The 22,549-nt window shown below is 42.3% G+C and overlaps 1 protein-coding gene across 2 annotated transcripts in view; it reads left to right on the plus strand.

The window, feature by feature from the left end:
• LOC134614600 (endomucin-like) overlaps positions 1-16,899 on the plus strand; it is a 152,842-nt gene extending 135,943 nt beyond the window's left edge. For both annotated transcript variants that reach the window (XM_063458577.1, XM_063458575.1), the window contains 3 exons: positions 13,422-13,446; positions 15,058-15,119; positions 15,464-16,899. In XM_063458577.1, coding sequence (XP_063314647.1) covers positions 13,422-13,446; positions 15,058-15,119; positions 15,464-15,516 — 140 coding nt within the window. In that variant the 3' untranslated portion in view covers positions 15,517-16,899. The remainder of the gene's footprint in view (positions 1-13,421; positions 13,447-15,057; positions 15,120-15,463) is intronic.
• Positions 16,900-22,549: the final 5,650 nt, after the last annotated feature.

A 22,549-nucleotide genomic window follows, 5' to 3' on the forward strand; every position in this document is an offset into this window, starting at 1 on the left:
CCCCATGAACCAAGTGGGCTCCAAAACAGAAACCCCTGCCCACCAGCGACTCATGTGGTTTGACATACAAGATGAAGAGTTGACCGGTCCTAGAGGAACGTAACATCATGTATCAAAGCAATGCTATAACCACACATAGTTGGGACAACACCTGGAGAAATTGCTAAAAAACAGAGGTAGAATCCATTTTCGTATGCTGCAAGATCAAAAATGAGACTTCGTTAGGCGAAAACGAGAAACCATTGCCATCAAATGCTTACACATCCACGACCCAACAGAACGAGATGAGACATAACAAAAGCATGAAAGTTGCTGAAGAGATAAGGCCATGTTGTCTAGAAATGGAGTACTAGGTCCACACTCCAAAGATTTCTGTGACGGGGGTCTAGGCAGCTTAATAACGCATGACAAATGACACACCAAAGGGTCCTGACCCACCGGGATTCTCTGAATGGAAACATGAGCTGCTGAAATGGCCAATTGCATAGTATTTATAGGGTAATACAACTGTCACAGAGAGAAGATATGGGGCAAAAAAATTCAGGATCATGAGAACAGGTGCTGTAAAGGGATCAGAATCCCTTTCCAGACACCTGCCAGCCCATGAGCTCTTGAAAGTGAAGAGGTTGAGATTCCTGTGGGGAACCAACAGAAGTAGAGGAAAAAGATACGAAAACCAACATGTGAGATTGGTCATCCTGGGAAGGCATTCCACCTCTGAAAGAGGCTTCGACTTGGCCCTGCCCAGATGGTTGATGTACTGGACAGCAGAGTTGATGTTGATGCAGAGCAGGATGCAACAATTGTACAAGTCTTTGGTCAGGATGCGTATGGCGAAGCACCCCACAATTAACTCCAGGCAATTGATCTGTAAACCAGTTTCTTTGTCCAACCAAGGACCCCCCTGGAGGACTATGCACAGTGTGCTCCCCAGCCACAACGGCTGACATTTGACTCCAGGCTTGTATATGGAGCAGCCACCAACATAGTTCCGTTCTCACTTTTGGAGTGAGAGACACCAGTAGTTGTATGACCAATCCAAATGGAAAAACCTAGAATTTAGGCTTTGCATCGACAAAAAAGTGAGAGAATGGAGTCCCATTGGAGAACTCTGTGAATCTCCTTCTAAATGGTTCTAATCCTTGACATGGGCAGTCACAGAACGCAACTGACCAAATCAATCTTGAAACATAGAAACATAGAAACATAGAAACATAGAATGTGACGGCAGATAAGAACTGTAACGAATTGTAATGGACTGTTTCAGCATATGAGGGGTTAAAATCCGTTTAGGCGATAATCCCCTTTTCTCAGAAAGGCACAGCTACTGCAGAACATCAGAACTCACGAACTGGATATAGGTGAATAAGGTAGCACTCCAGCTGGAACCTCACAAATAGCTGCTAGCAGATGAATAGGAAAATACAGACATCAGCTTACACTCCTAGCAGTCAAATCTCCAACAGCATACAGTGAATCCCCCCAAGAACGAGACAAGGCTCCGTGTTGAAGGTCAAGCAGTGGTCTGAGGTGCTGGGCACCCAGCCTGGTTTTTATTACATGAGTACACATACAGGCCACACCCACGGGGAGGCATAAAATAACCAATAACATAGATGTTACCTCCCACACATCCCCTCCCCTTAGTGTGACACTTAATCCCATTATGTGTACAGTTCAAAATATACTTTTACACAACTTTCATAACTTTAAAACCATACATCACATTCACATAAAAATACATATCCACAATCAATCCATTCAGGGGAACAACATATTAAAAAATGGCATGAATCAGACCAGGGGTTCAAAAGTTAATAAAAGTATCTTTTATTCCCCCTGGCTCAAACAGTAAAAGTAAAACATCCCCACAATGCATCCTGGCTTCCTCCCTTCTGCCCTGGAGATAATTGGAGAAGAAATCTAATTATCCAGGACTAGAGGCAGACTCCATTAACCACATGGTTGCAAAACAACATAAAACTCTTCAAAATACATAAAGTCATATTTTATACAGTGAACACCGACATTTAACATATCCCCAGATAGCTCAGGTCTGCGTGCACATTATTAGGTGAATGGCACACAGACCACACAAATACAGTTTAATTGCCATGGAGCCAAAGTCTTTCCCATAGTCTTTCATTATATGAATAGGCTCCATGGCATAGCTATCTGGGGGGTATCACTGCTCACACAGGGCAAGTACCGAATTGCCCCACTGTATTTAAAGGGCCAGAATGAGTGACATGCACTCTGTTAGGGCCGAATACTGTTTGTAAAGGGCCCAATCTCCCAGGGCCATAGTCCAAAGGCAGCAGGCGGGCAACCAGGCTCCTCCAATACAATGTGGCGAGATTGGTTTCGTCACAAGAACCATTCGGCCCATCTAGTCTGCCCAGAAACGAGCAAACAGGACAACCGTGACTCTCTGTTCACCATGAAGTGTAAAGACTTGAGAAAGAGGTAACTCGCGAAATGGTAAACATCATCTGAGATCGTAGTTGAGCAGTGAAAAAAATCAATAAATGGTCCAGGTAGATAAGACAATGCATGGACCTGGACCGCAGATGAGATACAGCGGGTTTCAGAAGCTTCGTGAAGCATCATGGAGCCGGACTGAGACCGAAAGGAAGGCAAATGAATTGGCAGGGACAACCCAGCCAGAGGAAATGGAGAAAGCACAGACTCGAGGGAGTGACGGAGACCTAGAGTTATTCATCCTTCAGATCGCGACAGGTGACCCAGACATTCTTGAGCAGAAGGTTCCGCAGTAAATGGATCCCCTCCATCTTGAAGTGTCGATAGACCACGAATGTGTTGAGTTTGTGTAAATTGATGATGGTTCGTTAGTCTCCGGTGTTCTTCTTTACAAAGAAGATGTTGCTGAAGAAGCTGCCTCCCTCTGGTGTGAACGGAATTGCACCTTTGGCAAAAAGCGTATTAATCTCCCTGTCGATGAGAATCCTATGGGCCCTGGACACATGTAAGAAAGGAGGGAGGAAGCACCTGACTGGGTGCGAATTAAATCATATGATGTAGCTTCGAATTGTCTGGGGGACCCAGGTGTCCATGGAAATCGTCAACCAACTCTGTAAAAAGAGGGACAACCCAGTCGAAGTGGGTGGCATTCAGGTCCAACGCTGTGCTCTACGCTAAAGCCAGAGCAACAAAATAAAACCTCTTCACTAGCATCCCCTGCTAACCCTGGAGCTTATCCTGGGCTGCCTTAAGACCTTTTTAATGCCTTAAGGGGATCGAATCCTGTTCTTGACATAAACAACACCACTGTGGTGTTGAATTCTGGCATGTTGTTCTGTCCCATATTTGTTTAGATGTCGTCAGGGCTTGTGTGGTTGGGGGGACCCAGGGTCTGTCTTGTTTTCGTACCCATAGATGCAATAAGGGGAAATTCCCTGCCAAAGAGGTCATGTTCCAAATCCACGCGTAACTTGAGACCCACTGGAGCGTTAAGGTTCAGTATTTGCGCTAGTTTGGCCGATTGGTGGTAAGACGAAACAATTTATGTGGAATGTACAGTGTGATTCTTTTTATCCTTGCTCACTTTCCTGCCCAGATAAACTTGACAATCTGCGTTTGGAGGGATTTGAAGTCGGATTTGGATATCGGGATGGGGAGGGACTGAAACAGTTATAGGAACTGGGGAAGTAAGTTCATTTTTATGGAGGTCAATCTACCTAGCCAGGATGTGGAAGTGCTCCCTCCTGCCAGGTCACCTCCTGGATCCCCGGAGCTGCTGCGCGACGGGCGGCTGAAGTTGATTAGGAGGCGGCGAGGGAGCTCTCTGATCTCTCTGACCGGCTCCCTCGCGCGCCTTTTGCTGATGCCGCGGGAGCCGGAATATGACGTCATATTCCGGCTCCCGCGGCATCAGAAAACAGCCTGCGATGGAGCCGGTCAGAGAGATCAGAGAGCTCCCTCGCCGCCTCCTAATCAACTTGTGCCGCACGCCTCCCAGCAGCCCCACTGGACCACCAATGAGAAACCCACGCCAGCTCTCCAGGTAGGGAGGCTGGGTGGGACATTTAAATGTAATGTATTGTTAATTACTTTATTAATTACTGTGTGAGTGTGTATGTCAGTGTGTATGTGTGTGAGTGTGTGTGTCTGTCAGTGTGTCTATGAGTTTGTGTGTGAGTGAGTGTGTCTGTCGGTGTGTGTGAGTGTGTATGTGTGTCTGTGAGTTTGTGTGTGTCTGTCTGTGTGTGTGTGTGAGTGAGAGTATGTGTGTCTGTCAGTGTGTGTGTAAGTGTGTCTATGAGTTTGTGTGTGAGTGTGTCTGTCGGTGTGTGTGAGTATGTCAGTGTGTGTGTGCGCATGTGAGTATGTGTGTCTGTCAGTGTGTGTGTGTGTGTTCAAGTATGTGTCTGTGAGTTTGTGTGTGTGTGTGTGTGAGTATGTATTTTTCTGCATGCATGTATCTGTATGACGGTATGCCTCTGTATGTATGTATGTGTCCGTATGCCTGTATGTCTTGTACGTATGTTTCTGTATGTCTGTATGCATGTATGTAACTGGATGTATGTTTGTCTCTGAATGTCTGTATATATGTCTCTGTATGCATGTATGTAACTGTATGCCTTTATGTCTCTGTATGTGTGTGTCTGTGTGTCTCTGTATGCCTGTATGTCTTTGTATGCATGTTTCTGTATGTATGTATGTATGTATGTGTCTGTATGACGGTATGCCTCTGTATGTATGTATGTGTCTGTATGCCTGTCTATATGTATGTGTCTGTATGGCGTTATGTCTCTGTATGCATGCATGTATCTGTATGTGTGTATGTCTTTGTATGCCTGTATGTATGTATGTATGTGTCTGCATGCCTGTATGTCTCTGTATGTATGTTTCTTTATGCCTGTATGTCTGTATGTATGTGCCTGAATGTCTTTGTATGTATGTTTCTGTATGCCTGTCTGTATGTATGTGTCTGTATGACGGTATGCCTATGTATGCATGTATGTCTTTATATGCCTGCATGTCTCTGTATGCATGTATGTCTCTGCTTGTATGTCTCTGACTGTATGTGTCTGTATGTCTCTGTATGATTATTGCTGTCTATGTATGACAGTGTACCTGTATGACTTTGACTGTGGGACTGAAAAATGATGCCTGTGTGCCTGTGGCTTGGGAGGAAAGACACACAGGTGAAGATGCATTTTTTTTTTTTTTAATGAGAGTTGGGGGCGCCAAAATGCATCTTCGCATGTGTAACTAAAAATCCTAGCACCGGCCCTGATAGCCAAGTATGTTTTGAAGTAGAGGCCAGAGTACCCGTCCAGACCCGGGCATTTGTTGGGTTTAAGGGATTTGATCACATCCACAATCTCCTCTGTGGTGATGGGAGCTGCAAGTTTTTCCCTAGCCTAATCTGTAAGGTATGGGGAAGGAATGATGTCTAAAAATTGGGTTATGGCTACTTCCGTGGCCTCTGTGCGTAGTCTGGACTGGGGATTGTGGTCATATAGGGAAGTATAGAATTGGTTAAAAACAGTTGCGATGGGGCAGGGCCTGACCGCCAAGCTGGATGGACGTGGGGCACCTCAGCTCCTGAGTGAAACTCCTACAACCAGCCTGAAATTAACTTTTCTCCCCTGAAAAATTTTCATCCAGCAGCCACAAGAAGGCAAGAGGGACTCAGGCTACCACACCCGTTATCCGGGTTGGCCCCCGTCCTACCGGCAGCGATGTATGCTGGGCAGCTGGGACTGTGGCCTGTCGCGAGGCTCTGGCGGGAGAGGCGGACGATCTCCCGTGCTTAGTCCGGCGGGTCCTCTCCCACGCCTACGGAGGGCCCCCTTCTCCCCCCTGTGGGCCGGGGGGTTATCCCGAACCTCACCGGAAGGGCAGAGACCACCCCTACCAACCGAGCGGTGAACGGCTCAAATAGAGACCGCACGGCAAAATCCAAGATGTCCGCCGGGCCCAGTACAAGCCGGAGAACAAGCTCCCATCTGCAGCATTGGAGACACCTCTCACTGCTACCGGCGGTCCTGAGGGCACCCTATTTGAATTCTCACTTCACCCAAACAAAGAGGAGTAACGAACACAGCATGCAGGCTTCATCTTAGACCCCAGGCTGATGCCAGCTGAAATACAAGACCGAGCACACTCCTGACCACCAAGTACCTCAGCCCTCAAGCAAACGGCAGGAAACACAGGGACTTGATCATGGCCAGGACGCCAGCCGACTCAGCACCGCTGCAAGAGCAACAAAGTGGCTGCTAACAGTGTATACTCATAATTCTAGCACTGTATATTATTTTGTTTAGCATCTCCTTGTTTTCTGATTTTACTATTATTGATTTTATTACTGCAGAACTGCATAGAAAAATGCCTAAGTACACATATGTGCTGTGTCCGACAAGCTCAGTGACTCTCTGCCCCCTGGTGGTTACTCTCAAGCAGTGTGGAGAAATCTACACTTGACATCATTTTATATAGCATGTACCTTAACAATCGTTGTTTGAATCGTACACCCATACACATAGAATGTGCATACAAATCTAATGTCTTAGTCATCTCACTAGCTATGTGTGAAGTGTCTTCTTGTACTTTAACTAACCTGCTGAACGTCATTCATCTACTCACCACTCTGACAACTCAAATGTTTAGTAACGCAAGTTATCTATATTTAAAAAAAATGTGCGAATTTCTATGCCACTGTATAATATCTGTAATCCTTGCAACACGCTGTTGTGGCGTCTGTTCATATCTTGTGATCATCTGCACAATCAAAAAAAAACGATGCGATTTGGTTGGGTAGGTCTAGTACTTGGCCATCAGGGGTTGTAATATTAGTTATGTGTTTGTGTTGTGTCTTTTGTCATGTTTGCTAGGAGGGACTCTGCTTTATTGGATTTCTCAAAAAATAATTGCCTCATCCATTGTAATGCTTTTCTGGCGTCCTGTGCCATGAACGTTTGGATGGCTTGTCTGTGTGTTTGGAGTTTTTTTGCTAGGTCCGGAGTCCGGTTGTGTTTGTGTAGAAGTTCCACCTTTTGGAGTTCTGTGAGATGGAATTCCAATTGTGGGAGTTTCTGTTTTTTTATGGGCCAAAGCTGCCGAGAAGAGGCTACCCCTGATCACTGCTTTGTGAGCGGACCATAGGGAGCTATCAGTGGATACAGTCTTTATTTGTAGTGAAATTATTTATTTCCTATGAAGTGTCTTTCTGACATGTGGGACATGGAGGAGGGTTGAGTTGAGTCGCCATGACCATAGTCTGGTGGCGTGTGGGATCGTAATGCTGAGTGATTCGTCTGCATGGTCAGAGTAGTCCAGAACTGTGCGTTCGGGATCATGGTAGCATACACGGATGTGAAATAATATTTTGGGGGGTCCATGTGTCCTGTGATGGTGAGCGGAGCAAGATTGGCACCCCATTTTGTTTGCCCTGGGGGGGGGGGAATTGGCCAGGTGGCACTCTTTGTAGTGTCGGCCCTGGAGGGGCTCTTGTTTGTTTCGTAGTGTGTCTCCTGGAGGTGGAGCTCGTCTGCCTTAGATCTGTTGGCCCACCGGAGGAGCCTGTGTCTCTTAGCTGGGTTATTTAAACCCTTGCACTTGATCGAGATGCAGGTTAGTTTGGAGGGCATCGCCGTATTGATTGCCATGGTGCGCTCGGGGCTCAGCAGTATAAGGCACCCACTGGAGTCAGACTGGCCTCAGAGGGTGGAGCGGGGGCGGGAGAGGGGGCAAGCATTATATATTTTTATATCTAAAAGAGACCACATTCTCCTGTACGCATGAATATAAAAACAGTGCATTGCAGTATGGTGTAAAACCTTTTCTTACTGAACTACTCAAAGTCCATTATTCCAAAAATATATTGTTGTGTTGTTACTTTATATCTGTTTTACTGAGCTAATTCACCTATTCCAATTATAGTCACTAAAGCTCATATATCAATGGAATTAAAGTAGTCTGGCTCAATGCCAAAGTCCAGTCCATCTTTGGTTATTTCCCTATCCAATCTGGTTTATCTACATATTCATGCAGTTCTCTTGTTAGTTTCTACAATTCCCACTTTAGTTTAGAACTCCAAATTGTGTATAGTCTCCTGACATGTTTTGTTCATTGCAGTGGATGTGGCATTCACTCAAAGTGCACCTTAAAGCCCCAGAACATGCAACAGGAACAAATAGGAATGGGCTTTCTATTTCTTGGTGTCATGGTCTAGGGCAACACAATTTGACCTGTGTTTATGTGATCTGCCAATGGACACGTGTAAGTCCCGGGAGATGAATAGTAAGAAATAATGGACACAAAAGGTCATGTATAATTCAAGGTAAAACAACTGTATTTTTGGTTCTAAATAAGGAATAATCACCAAAGACATCACTTTAAAATGTGAGCTTTAAAGGTCCAAGTTAAAAAAAACTTGAACAATATATTATATTGGTGTTGCAGTAATCCAAGCCCAGCAATACAATACTGTTAAGAATGGTGCAAGTTATTATAACATAATGCGACATCTAACGGCTGCCTTTAATTTTCATAGACAGTGGAAAAGATTTGCATTACAACTCTGCCTTTGCCATTTGATAGGTGTTAATCTTCAAAGCATCTTGAATGCCACATAAACTTACCCTGTGTCTACAGTTGTGCTCAAATGTTTTCATACCGTGGCAGAAATTGTGAACTTTTGGCATTAATTTTTAAAATATGACTGATCATGCAAAAATGTATTTTATTGAAGGATAGTGATCATATAAAGCTACTTGTTATCACATAGTTGTTTGGCTCCTTTTTTTTTTTGGTAATTCTTTATTTTTTGTGCTTAGGATAACAAACAGCTTTACTTCGCCACGACAGCTGAAGCAAGCAATGCAGCAACAATCATTTACATGGCATATCAAAACAGCACATTTTTACATTATAGGGAATAACAACAGTTTATATCTTAAGACTTGCCCATCAGAAAGTCACCGGTCAGCCGATTCCTAGGCTTGGGAAGAGGAGTGTGCCTCTGATGCCCTCCGTTGTTATCCTGTGCTTCTGTATCCCAGTAAGGCATTTCAGGTCTCTGCGCCAGATTGGCAGTGGAAGAGGCCGGTCTGTTCGTCGGGTCCAGAGCCGTTGAGGAGCTTTTGTCGGGTGATGCTTTGTGGCTGTCTGAGAGTGATTTGCAGCATCAAGCGTGGGAGGCTGGTTTGTGTGGAGAGTAGGGTGTCGCAGGCTGTGTTCCGATGATGTGTGACGCTTGGCTGTGTCTCCGTCCCCTCCGCCTGGCTCCAGTGTCTTATGGTGAGTGTCATAAGCAGGGCCGCCATCAGGGGGTGACAACCATAATGGTTGTCACAGGCCCGGCGGTCCTGGGGGGCCCGGACTTCTTTGGCAGTCCAGGGCCCCACAATTACTCTCTGCACCTATATATAGCGATGATCGCTATATATAGGTGCAGCCGCGGGCCCCCCGGCTCCCTGTATCTGCAGAGGGGGCCCAGTGAGCTGCAGCTATACTTTCCAGCATTTCCTCGCTCTAACTCCCGCGAGACGTGCGGCCGTTAGAGCGTTGCCATGGGTTACCATGGCAACGCTCCGCGCGCCGTGCACACCACGTCTCGCGGGAGTTAGAGCGAGGAAATGCTGGAAAGTATAGCTGCAGCTCGCTGGGCCCCCTCTGCGGGGGGCCCCACAATGGCACCGGACCACCAGGGATCAAATAATCTTCCCCCCTCCCTGAATCAGGTAAGAAACAGGGAGGGGGGAATAACTTTCATTACATTTACATGCATCCACAACACTAACACACACTGCATCCACAACACTAACACATACATTGCATCCACAACACTAACACATACACTGCATCCACAACACTAACACACACTGCATCCACAACACTAACACATACATTGCATCCACAACACTAACACATACACTGCATCCACAACACTAACACACACTGCATTCACAACACTAACACATACATTGCATCCACAACACTAACACATACACTGCATCCACAACACTAACACACACTGCATCCACAACACTAACACACACACTACATCCACAACACTAACACACACACTACATCCACAACACTAACACACACTGCTTCCACAACACTAACACACACACTACACCCACAACACTAACACACACTTAATCCACAACACTAACACACACACTGCATCCACTGCACTAACACACACACTGCATCCACTGCACTAACACACACACTGCATCCACAACACTAACACACACACTGCATCCACAACACTAACACACACACTGCATCCACTGCACTAACACACACACACACTGCATCCACTGCACTAACACACACACTGCATCCACAGCACTAACACACACTGCATCCACTGCACTAACACACACACTGCATCCACTGCACTAACACACACACTGCATCCACTGCACACACACACACACACACACTGCATCCACTGCACTAACACACACACTGCATCCACTGCACTAACACACACACTGCATTCATTACACTAACACACACTCTGCATTCACTACACTGACACACACACTGCATCCACTACACTGACAAAAACACACACTGCATTCACTACACTGACACACACTGCATTCATTACACTGACACACACACACTGCATTCACAACACTGACACACACTCTGCATTCACAACACTGACACACACTCTGCATTCACTACACTGACACACACATTGCATCCACTACACTGACAAAAACACACACTGCATTGACTACACTGACACACACACTGCATCCACTGCACTGACACACACACTGCATTCATTACACTAACACACACACTGCATTCATTACACTAACACACACTGCATTCATTGCGGGGGGAGGCTGGCCGGGCGCAGGGGGATGAGGGGGGGGGCGTGGGGGGGCCAGACCTTGTGCTTTGTCAGGGGCCCCAAAATTTCTGGTGGCGGCCCTGGTCATAAGGTGAGCATCATGCTTGGGCACTTGAGTTTGTGTGCCAGGCTGGCTGCTGCGGGTGTTAAGTCTGGCGATGTCTGTGTGCCGCGCAGGTTTCAAGTGGTGCAGGGAGATAGTTTGCAGTCCCTCTCCATAGGCACTGGCGCACATGGCCTCCGCCATCTTTAATGGAGGCTGCGGGTCATGGTGGTGATGTCGCTTTTGTCCTGAGGGCTTTATAGCGGTCGGGGCCCCGGGGTGTGGTCCGGGATCACCCCCCCGGCCCAGAGGGGGGGAAACGGGGCCAGTTCCTCGTGGGCCTTGGTCCCTGGGTGGGCACCGTTAGGTGCGATAGCGGAGCAGCGGCCGTCTGTCCCGCTCACCACCGGAGTAGGCCTCCACCGGGATAACGAAGGTCTCTCCTCCAAGGGACTGCAGCTCAAGGAGCCAGCCTCTCCCTGGATCCAGTGTCCCACGCTCATCGAGGGCTGCCGCTGCTGGTCAGTATTGCCTTCCAGAATCATGGTTTCATGGCTTAAATTTAGCTAAATTGTCAGAGCTGATCTGTCTTGCGGCCATCCAGCTCGGCGGTCTGGCCCTGCCCCACCTTTTTTGAATCATAATGATAACAGAAATCACCCAAATGGCCCTGAATAAAAGTTTACATACCCTTCAAATGTTTGGCCTTGTTACAGACACACAAGGTGACACACACAGGTTAAAACTTCAATAATAGGTTAATTTCCCACACTTGTGACTTTTTAAATTGCAATTAGTATCTGTGTATAAATAGTCAATGATTTTGTTAGCTCTCACATGGATGCACTGAGCAGGCTAGATACTGAGCCATGCGAAACAGAAAAGAACCGTCAAAAGACCAGCGTAACCAGGTAATGGAACTTTATAAAAATGGAAGAGGTTATATAAAGTTATCCAAATCCTTGAAAATGCAGTCAGTACTGTTCAATCACCTATTAAGAAGTGATTGAAAAAAAGAAGCAAAGTTGGGGGATCTCTTGATACCAAGCCAAGGTCAGGTAGACCAAGAAAGATTTCAGTCACAACTGCCAAAATATTTGTTTTGATACAAAGAAAAACCCACAGGTAACCTCAGGAGGAATGCTCTAGAAAAAGATTGTGTAGTTGTTTCCAGGAGCACAATACGACGATAATTGAACAAAAATGAGCTGCATGGTCAGAGTTGCCAGAAAGAAGCCTTTACAGTGCCGATGCAACAAAAAAGAAACAAGCCAGGTTACAATATGACTGACAACACCTTGACATGCCTCACAGCTTCTAACACAAATGGAGTGACAAGAGCAAAATAGAGCTTTATGGTCACAACCATAAGCGCTGTGTTTGGAGAAGGGTCAACAAGGGCTATAGTGAAAAGAATGCCATCCTCACTGTGAAGCATGGTGGTGGCTCACTGATGCTTTGGGTGGGGTGAGCCCTAAAGGCATGGGGAATCTTGTGAAAATTAATTGCAAGATGAATGCAGCATGTTATCAGAAAATATTGGCAGAGTGGCCATCACAATCTCCTGACCTTAATATCATCAGGACACTCTGGGGAGATCACAAACAGGCTGTTCATGTAAGATGACCAAAGACTTTGCATGACCTGGAAGTATTTTGCCAAGACAAATGGGCAGCTATACCACCCGCAAGAATTAGGGGCCTTATAGACAACTATTACAAAAGACTGCACGCTGTTATTAATGCTAAAGGGGGCAATACACAGTATTAAGAACTAAGGGTATGCAGACTTTTGAACAGGGGTTTTTTCGTTTTTCTTTGTTGCTATGTTTTGTTTTAGGATTGTGACATTCTGTCATAACCTACAGTTGAATATGAATAAGAAATAAAAGAAATGCATTTTGCCTGCTTACTCATATTTTCTTTAAAAAATGAATATATATTCTTTAAAAATTGTACATATTATGGTACCAATTCTCCAAAGGTATGCAAACGTTTGAGCACAACTGTAAATCTATCCTAACACTAACCTTAAACCAAAGTACCATCCAACCCTACATTACCATTTTGATTGGTTCTATAAGAACACCTCACTCTTATGAATTAACTTTACTACTGTATCAGCAAAATAATGTTAGATAGGCTTCAAAACGTTCCCCTGGCATTTCACTTGTACTTCCCGACCATAAATGTGGCCCATGGCATTTTCTTAAGCAGGCCAAATTTTAATTCTATTTATTTTTTAGCACAATCAGATAGAAATAAGTGGGATATTGTGAGATATTGGAATGATGCTATAGGTTTAGAGGGGATTTTAAAATAGGTGAACACAGGGTAGCAAAAAAAGACAGGAAGAAAATGTGAAATTCAGTTTTTGAAAATGTAGCATATTTTTATGGGTTACACATAGTTTAACATAATCTCTAGTTTGTTGCAAAACTATAATTAAATCACGTTATAATGTCTATTAGATGTTTATTTGTGTTGTAAAATGACTGTGATAACTGTTTGACAAATTGTTTTATTTCAGCTGCAGAGAATACTGGCTCTAAAGTGTAAGTATGCGTTTTTTGCCAATATATTACGAACACAATGCATTGAGGTACCCAATTGAAAATACATAATTAACCTGTAATAATACATTCATTTTATAAATGTTTTACAATTTTCACTAAAACATTTCTTTCTATAATTAAAATAAATATAGTGCTCACAAATATGAAAATATGGTCTTTTCATATGTCTGTATTTGTAAGAGAATTTAGCCATTTAGTGCTGTATGTAAATATGAGAATGTGATCACAAAACCTTCCATTGTGCTATAAAGGTGCAAATAATCACTTCCATACAGCATTCTATTAGCACATAAAGGGACACTATAGTCACCAAAACAACTTTAGCCTAGTGTAGCAGTTTTGGTGTATAGATCATGCCACTGCAATCTCACTGTTCAATTCTCTGCCATTTAGACGTTAAATCACTTTGTTTATGCAGCCCTAGTCACACCTCCCGCATGTGACTTGCATAGCCTTCCTAAACACTTCCTGTAAAGAGTCATCTAATGTTTACACTTCCTTTATTGCAAATTCTGTTTAATTTAAAATTTCAACAAATTTCATTGTTAATAACTTGATTGAAACTGAGTGAAAATCAAACCATTTAGTTTTCATGCAGGCTGTGTCAGCCACAGCCAGAATAGGTGAGGCTAGGGCTGCATAAACAGAAACAAAAGTGCTTTAACTCCTAAATGGCAGTGATTTGAACAGTGAGACTGCAGGGTATGATCTTTACACCCAAACTGCTCAATTTAGCTAAAGTTGTTTTGGTGACTATAGTGTTATTTTAGTTACTATACAGATATTTAATTAGTTCCTACCTTTTAAATTACCACCTATATAACCAGTGATACAATCAAGGACAAATCATCACAGACGGCATATGTATCACCTAAAACCTGGGGACCACTCTTCACTCAATAACGTTTCTTAGCAAGCAATGCAGGGGCAAATAGTAGATCCACTGTAGTTCAACAACATCTGGTGATCTGCCACCTGCCATTTGCAAGAGCTGGCTGTCACAGTTTTGATTTTCATTTACCGTAGTTAATACATTTGAAGTGTCTGTTAAGGTTAAATATGAAACAACAGTATATTTTAAAAAAAAAAGTGTCTTTCCAACTGAATTCTTCAAACACCTATTTTCTTCTGCAGGCAATTCCCTGCATATAAATTGGCAAACACATGGCTAATTGCATCAAATGGGTCTGCAGTCAGACATTTTGTTACTGGCATCCATTATCTTGTTTGTAGTTTGAAGATGTTGACTCTGATTACATTTTTGGAAATTAATCAATGAGTACTAAACAAAATGCACTAAAGTGTATTCCCTAAACTGGAACTGTGGAAATTGGGTAAGGGAATCTAATATTTTGGTCAAAAACCTGTATTAGAGAAAATCTCTAATTCCACCTATTATTCCAGCTTGGCTATTTGTCCTTAAATTTACAGTTCACAATACATTTGTTGTGAGTAAACCCCTGTGATCATGGGATTATTTAATAATAATAAAAAATAAAAAATAAAGGATTAGAAGCTAAGCTTATATTTATATACTTAATACACACATGTTGTTATATATAATTTTATCATTTTCTCTTACTGTAATAGGTCACCCCAAAACAAGGAGAGTGTTAAACTACTTTCTGTGAAAACATCACCTGCTGATTCTGGTAAGTATAAACTTTTCTTTGTGACAGACTTTAAACACTGTATAACACAGATGGAAAAATACAGTTTCAGTAATGGCACAAATAAATCAGGTGAATACAATGATGCACTTTTTCTTGGCCTGGAATGTAAAAAAAAAATTAAAAAAATTAAAAAAAGCCATAAAATGTACATTGCCAAACTATGAGTACGGACTTTCTTTAAAATACATCTTGAAATTATGGGGAAGATGTATAAACCTAGAGACAAACAGACAAATAGACAGACAGACACAACATTCTAAAAAAATATATTTATTTTATTTTCACATTTTTAGTATTTAGAACTATTGTTCTTTCTTTTATAGATGTGAAAAGAATGGCTTTACCTCATCAACTGGACTATATTGATGAATGCTGAAGTACCAACCAAACCTACAATTGTTAAACCTTGCAAGCTGATCTTTTTTTTGCCATGTAGATCACTGTATTATGTGACTTAAAGGAAGGAATGTGTGGGTATTGAGGTGCCATCTCTGTTTAAATGATTTCTGCATTTTGGTTTTAACTAAGTTATGTTTTTCAAATAGTCTGTGAAGAACCTTGTCAGCTCACGTGACTTGATTACTACATAAGAGAGTTGGATAGATGATTACTCATAATTAACATAACAATAATCCTAGCACACACCATAAGTATTAACCTCACTTGTCTCATTTGGCCACATAGAACATTTAAAACAAATTGGAATCAACTCAGCCATCAACCCCATAATTCAACAAGTATGCCCCAAAAAGCAGTAAGATTGATATCTTTGTGTTTGACAAGAATAAAGCACTTTTTGTCAAGACATTCCAGGACTCTATTTAGAGGGCATCTTTTGGACAATCACTCAATTCTGATACATATATAGTAGAAGTAGCCTATTGAAAGACACTACTTAAGACATCCAATAACATTTGCTGCACAAAAAACGAAAAAAATGCAGAAAGGAATATTCACTAAAATGAGAATAGATGGAAATTCAAAGTGAGTTTCAAATTTAAGGCAAACATATCCAAACTGATAACAGAATAGACGTTATAGACACATTTTTAAAATAAAATCCATTTTCACCAACATTCTCCCATCCCTTTTTTGTTTCGTATCTCTACTCAATGCAGTTTCCATCAAGCATATAATGGAAATAATAGGAATTGTGAGCTTTTGCTGGCCCTTTCTGTTTTGAATCTTGTACACTGTCTAAGCCTTTATGTTCATCTTGCTTATAAATGCCCCGTTTTGGATATACATTCCCACCCTCCCCACCACAGCTAAGGTTCCAACCACCTTTCATGGAAACATACTAGCCATGCTAATTTGCATAATAAATTATATATGTATGACTTCACAGGGAGTGACATAAGAGAAAAAATAAAATGCATTTAGAAAGGGAAAATCCCTAAATAATTATAATAATAAAAAAAAAAAACTACTCAAAATGTGTTCATCTTTTAATATGGAAGGTTGTACTACAGTTTGGGGACACTGGACTGAGGAGCCTGCCCTCCTGAGTGCTCACTCAATGGGCCAAGTGACAAGTTGTCTGCATCACAGAAGAAGTGCATTCTAAAATTGTTATCATTTGACTACTAGCTTATCCAAAAGTACGAAATTGAGGTCTCATATAGAACACCGAGTTGACAGAGTCCATCCAGTAAAAAAACACCAGTGTTTGTATTGCTGGTATTTGAAAATACCAGCAATGGCCAAACAGCCTACATTACCTTAAATACCAACCAGGTGGAAACCCTACCTCTACACCCCCCCCTAAATATGCTAAAAGAGCCTTTTCATACCATTTAAATTGTACGTTAACTTGTATATGTTTCATATGTATTATGTAATAATAAAGTACATTAATTGGAAAGAAGTGTTGATTCTATTAACAATGTATATCATTCTATGCAACCCTGTGTTGTATGTATTGTTCAGAGTGTAAGTATTTTGGACTGAAAACATCTTTAAACATGTTCCAGCTAATCCACTCATTTCTAGGGTGGGTTATGTGTTAACGAAGTTCTGGATGTGCTCTCTCAGGAGTAAAATCTGACTGATGTGTGTAATTAATGGGAATGACTAGTTGATGTTTATAATGCAGTTGGAGTTTCGTTTACTAAATGAGAGTAGGATACAGACGTTTATCTACTATTTTGATGCATTATAATGATAAGGACAGAGGCAATTGTTTCAAACCAAAACCTAAAATTTCAGCTATGTATTTGTTCAGATACATATTATAAATTGTTCTTTAAAGGACAGAAAGTGCTTTTTTATATCCTATATGTATAACTAACTCAATATTACATGTAAATAAAATGTTTAAAATGGGGGCGGGGGGGGGGGTTGGAAAAAAATAAATTCACATTTTTGCTTTTAATATTTTTTACACATCCAGTACAACTAAAGAAAAATAATTCAAAATAGATTCATGCATCAGTCCTGATTGTTAAATGCCTCATATGTGTCTAAGATCTAAATTAATTTGTGGTAGTTAACACTAACCCTATACCCAGCCTACACCTAACCTTATACTCACACTGACTCTAACCATTTACCTACCATAGTCTTACCACTAGCTGTAACCATGTATAACCCAAGAACATGATTAATCCTAACCCTTCCCAACCCTATGTAATTCCCTCTGCTAATATCAGTAGTGATTTTATCTGGTGGATTTCCTAGCTAAAATATAAGAAAGTGGTCTACTACAGATATATACTGTCTGTCATGCTGAACCTCCAGCATGCTTTCCCTACTGATCACACTGTGATCTGTGCTGGGCAGCAGACAAAACCAAGCACTGATGACAATCAGAAGGCGGCATGCAGGGTGACCCTGTCAGGATCTGTTCCGACCCTGGGGTTCTTCCTCAGACTGATGGCAGCTAGAAAAATACTGAATCTGAAAGTCAGAGTCTGCTCAGCCATAGTCATTTCAAAGGATTTAAAAGGCTGTATGCAGCATTCACTTTGAGTACTGCATTCACCTAAGTGATCAGTCTGAGGTAACACCAAAATTTAGGATGTGTCATTATGCCCTAAAATTGTTAAAGCCCAACTATATACAAAAGCAACACATTAAAAATAATAAAATGAATACTCATATTTGAAGATCCTGTATCTGCTACAAATCCCCAAGCGTTGTACCATGTGAAATTTTGTGAAATAAGCTCTTACCAAACGATAAGTAACTAATGCACACTTAATGGTATATATCACTGCCAAACCGATGGCATAAGCAATTATTTAAGGGCAAAGCAAATATTTATGTGAGGGTTCAGTTGTAAGCTTCCTACTGATTAGTAATGTTTTGTAAACTTTAGCACAAAGAAAGGGAAATACCACAAAATCAGAGGGAAGGGTAAATTTATTTTCCCAAAAAGATAGTCCTGAGCTAGCTGGTACACATACACTGATCAGCCACAACATTAAAACAATTTGCCTAATATCATGTAGGTTCCCCTCATGCTGCCTGATGCGTCAAGGCATGGACTCTACAAGACCTATGAATTTTTTCTGTGGTATCTGCATCCTTTAAATTCTGTGAGTTGCAACGTGGGGACTCAATGGGTTAAATTTGTTGTTCCAGCAAATCCCACAGACGCCCAGTCAGACTGATATCTTGGGAATTTAGAAGCAAAAGCAACACATTGAACTCTTTTTAATGTTCCTCAAGCCATTCTTGAACAATTTTTGCAGTGTGGCACGGTGCATTATCCTGCCGAAAGAGTCCACTGCCATCAAGGAATACTATTGCCATGAAAGTGTGTACATGGTCTGCAACAATCTCTAGGTAGGTGGTAAGTGTCAAAGAGACACCTACATGAATATGAGGACCAAAGATTTCCCAACAGAACAGTGCCTCTGCTGGCCTGCCTTCTTTCCATAGTGTATCCTGTTACCATCTCTTTCCCAGGTAAATGAAGTACATGAACTCGGTCATCCACCTAGTCTAAAAGAAAATGTGATTCATCAGACCAGGCAACCTCCTTTCATTGCTCCATGGTCCAGGTCTAATGCTCACCTTCCCGTTAAATGTGCTTTAGGCGGTGGGCAGAGGTCATCATTCGCACTCTGACTGCTCTGCAGCTACGCAGCCCCATACAAAGCAAACTGTGATGCACTGTGTGTTCTGACTGCTTTCTGTCATGTACAGCATTAAGTTTTTCAGCAATTTGAGCTACAGTAGCTCTTCTGTGAGATTAAAGCAGATGGGCTAGCCTTGGCTTCCCCATACAAGCAATGAGCCTGCTTCACAGGTTATCATGCCTTGCACCATTTTTGGTAAGTACCAACTACTGCATCCTGGAAACTACCTGCAAGACTTGTCGTTTTGGAAATGTTCTGACTCAGTTGTTTAGCCATCACTATTCGGCCTTTGTCAAAGTCACTCCGATCTTTTTACTTTCCTATTTTTCCAACACATGAAATTCAAGAACTTTTCACTTGCTGCCTTATATACCCCACCTCTTGACAAGTGCCATTGTAATGATATGATCATTGTTATTCACATCACCTGCCAGTAGTTTTACTGCTGTGGCTTATCAGTGTAAATAAGAAATGCAAATATATTATGTACTGCGCTCACACTTATATAAACCAGAAACATAAACTACTGTATACTGTACATGAACCAGACACACAAACATATTGTGCACATGAACCAGACACAAATATTTTCTCCAGAAAAAGTTCATGTATTTTATTCTTAGCAATCTTTATTTTAAAAATATAAAAAGCATATCAAGACATAACAAAAAATACATAGAGAATGTCATACGTTTATAAGTAAAAAAGAAAAACATACTCAGCCCATGAATAAATGGAAAAAAACATTCAATTTATTACAGTGTCTCTTACTGTAATAAAAGACTAGTGACTTGGCGCCAATTTAAAGAACAGGAGGGTAGACAGATTACTGTGCAACCACCATGCCCCAACAGTGGAGGTATTCATTTAATTAGTGTGGGGACATATTGTCCATCCTCTACCCCGCTGCAGGGCTCTAAATATATAATAATGTGACGAGGACATAGTGTGCCCCACATGTCACCAACTGTGGGGACAATAATAAAAATGAACAAGGTGCCCCTGTGTACTCCTGGCCCCATAATCTGCAGATGGGGACTTTAATTAATAAACCAGGGAGGACCTTGCATCCCCCTTAACCCTACCACCGAGTGGGTGGTGGGTGATAACAGATATTGCCTAGTGTGCTTCCATCACCCACCCATGTGCAGCAGTTGGGAGCTCCAATATTGATAACAGAGGAGGGAAACAAATAAAACAGATACCTGTAAAAAAAAAAAAAAAACTAATACATAACATAAAATATTATTTGGCTTGGATTTCCCACTTTCATTTTCTGTTGAATTGCCTTTTTAAATTTATTTCAAAACAACACATTATCTGCAAATGTTAAAAGGTTCACCCCACAAACATATATTATGGATAGAAGCAGCAAAACAAAAAGCAGACATTGTCTGCATACAAGAAACATTGTAATATACATAAAAAAATTACATAAGAAGTAGATTTAATATCATAACTGGTAGACTTGGGCACTTCAGAAATTTTCGCTTCGTACGAATGTATTTGTATGAGAAAAAAAATGTGTTAGCCTCAAGTTAACGAAGTAAAACCATTCGTTTCAAATTTCATACAATGATCTCACAACATGGCATTGAACAATGTTCTATTTCCATGAATTTACGCCTAAAACTCCTGAAATAACTCCCGGACCGTCAAATGCACGAACGCTGCCAATCGCACTATTAGTAAACTCCAGAACACTCAATATAGGCATTTGTATGTCGAATGGCATGGCAAATGCAATGCATTGCTTAACTGGTACTTTTAATTGATAAGAAATAGCTTTTGTGAACGTGTACCTGCCAACAGTGTCCCTTATTCAGTCTACCTATCATGAAGTCTATGGTGATTGTAATATGCTGTCTGATCCAGATCTCTAGCCCTATTCAGGTCAACATAGCACTGAGGTAACAAAGAAAGACTTTTAGGAAATAATTGCATGCGCATCAGTTATTTGATGTATGGTGAATCTTAGACCCAGAGGCTAGAGACACCTTCCTGTGCTATGAGCTAGTCAAACTTGATGATCTCAGCCAATCCAAGGTTTCCCATAGGAAAGCATTAGGAGGTTATTGTGCATGTGTAGCAAAACGCTGCGCAGCCAATTAGCATCTCCACGGGGAGCGTTCAGCGCCTCCATACAGACCCAATCTAATACACTGCCCCTCCCCCATTCTAATACACTGCCCACAAATCCAATACACTGCCCCTCCACCCAATCTAATACACAACTCCTCAATCAAATACACTGCCCTCCGTCCCTTCACTCTAATACACTACCCCTCCACCCAATTTAATACACAGCACCCCACCACTCGAATTGAATACACTGCCCTTCCTCCCCAAATGTAATACACTGCTCCCCTCCCTCCCCTAATTGAATACACTGCCCTCCACCCAATCTAACACACTGCCCCCTCACCTAATTTAACACACTGCCCATCCCACTACTCTAATACACTGCCTCCCTTTCACCACTCTAATAAGCTGCCCCCTCCTCCCCCCAATTTAACACACTGCTCCCCCTCACCTAATTTAACACGCTGCCCCATCCCACTACTCTAATACACTGCCTCCCTTTCACCACTCTAATAAGCTGCCCGCTTCCCCCCACTCTAATACACTGCCCCCCTCCCACCACTCTATCACACTACCCCCAAGTTAATACACTGCCCTCAACCCAAGTTAACATACTGACCCCATCCCACCACTCTAATACACTGCCCAGCCCCACTCTAATACATTGTCCCTCTCCCACCACTCTAATACACTGCCCATCCCACTACTCTAATATACTTCGCCCCTTCCTCCCCCAAATTAATACACTGCCCATCCTCCAATTTAACACACTGCCCCTTCCCTAACCCCAAATTACTACACTGCCCCCTCCCCAATTTAACACACTACACAGGAAGGTACCCCAAACCCATCTTCTCCTACCTTAAGATGAGCCATCCTCCAGTTCCAGCCCTGCTCCTCTCTGCTCAAGCAGGCCAGACGCTCCTCTGGCACTGCGAGCAGGAGGGAAGGGGGAGTCGCAGCCACAGCACAAAGCGGTGTCAGGGCAGGTGGGCCACAAATATAATCATTGTGGGCCACATGCAGCCTGCGGTCCACAAGTTTGGCATGCTTTCCATACATGAATATAAATACATGGTCTGACAAGTGTATACTATTCATTAGTAGTCTGTACCTGGACAACTCTTTGGTTTCCTTTGAATACTTATGCAATCACTTAATTTTGTCCACTCAAGATATATTTGGATTTCTCTAGATAAAAAATCCCCTCTCTGCTCCAATTATTTAGGAATTACAAAGTTA

Source organism: Pelobates fuscus, chromosome 6, assembly GCF_036172605.1.
Source record: "Pelobates fuscus isolate aPelFus1 chromosome 6, aPelFus1.pri, whole genome shotgun sequence".
Lineage (NCBI taxonomy): Eukaryota > Metazoa > Chordata > Amphibia > Anura > Pelobatidae > Pelobates > Pelobates fuscus.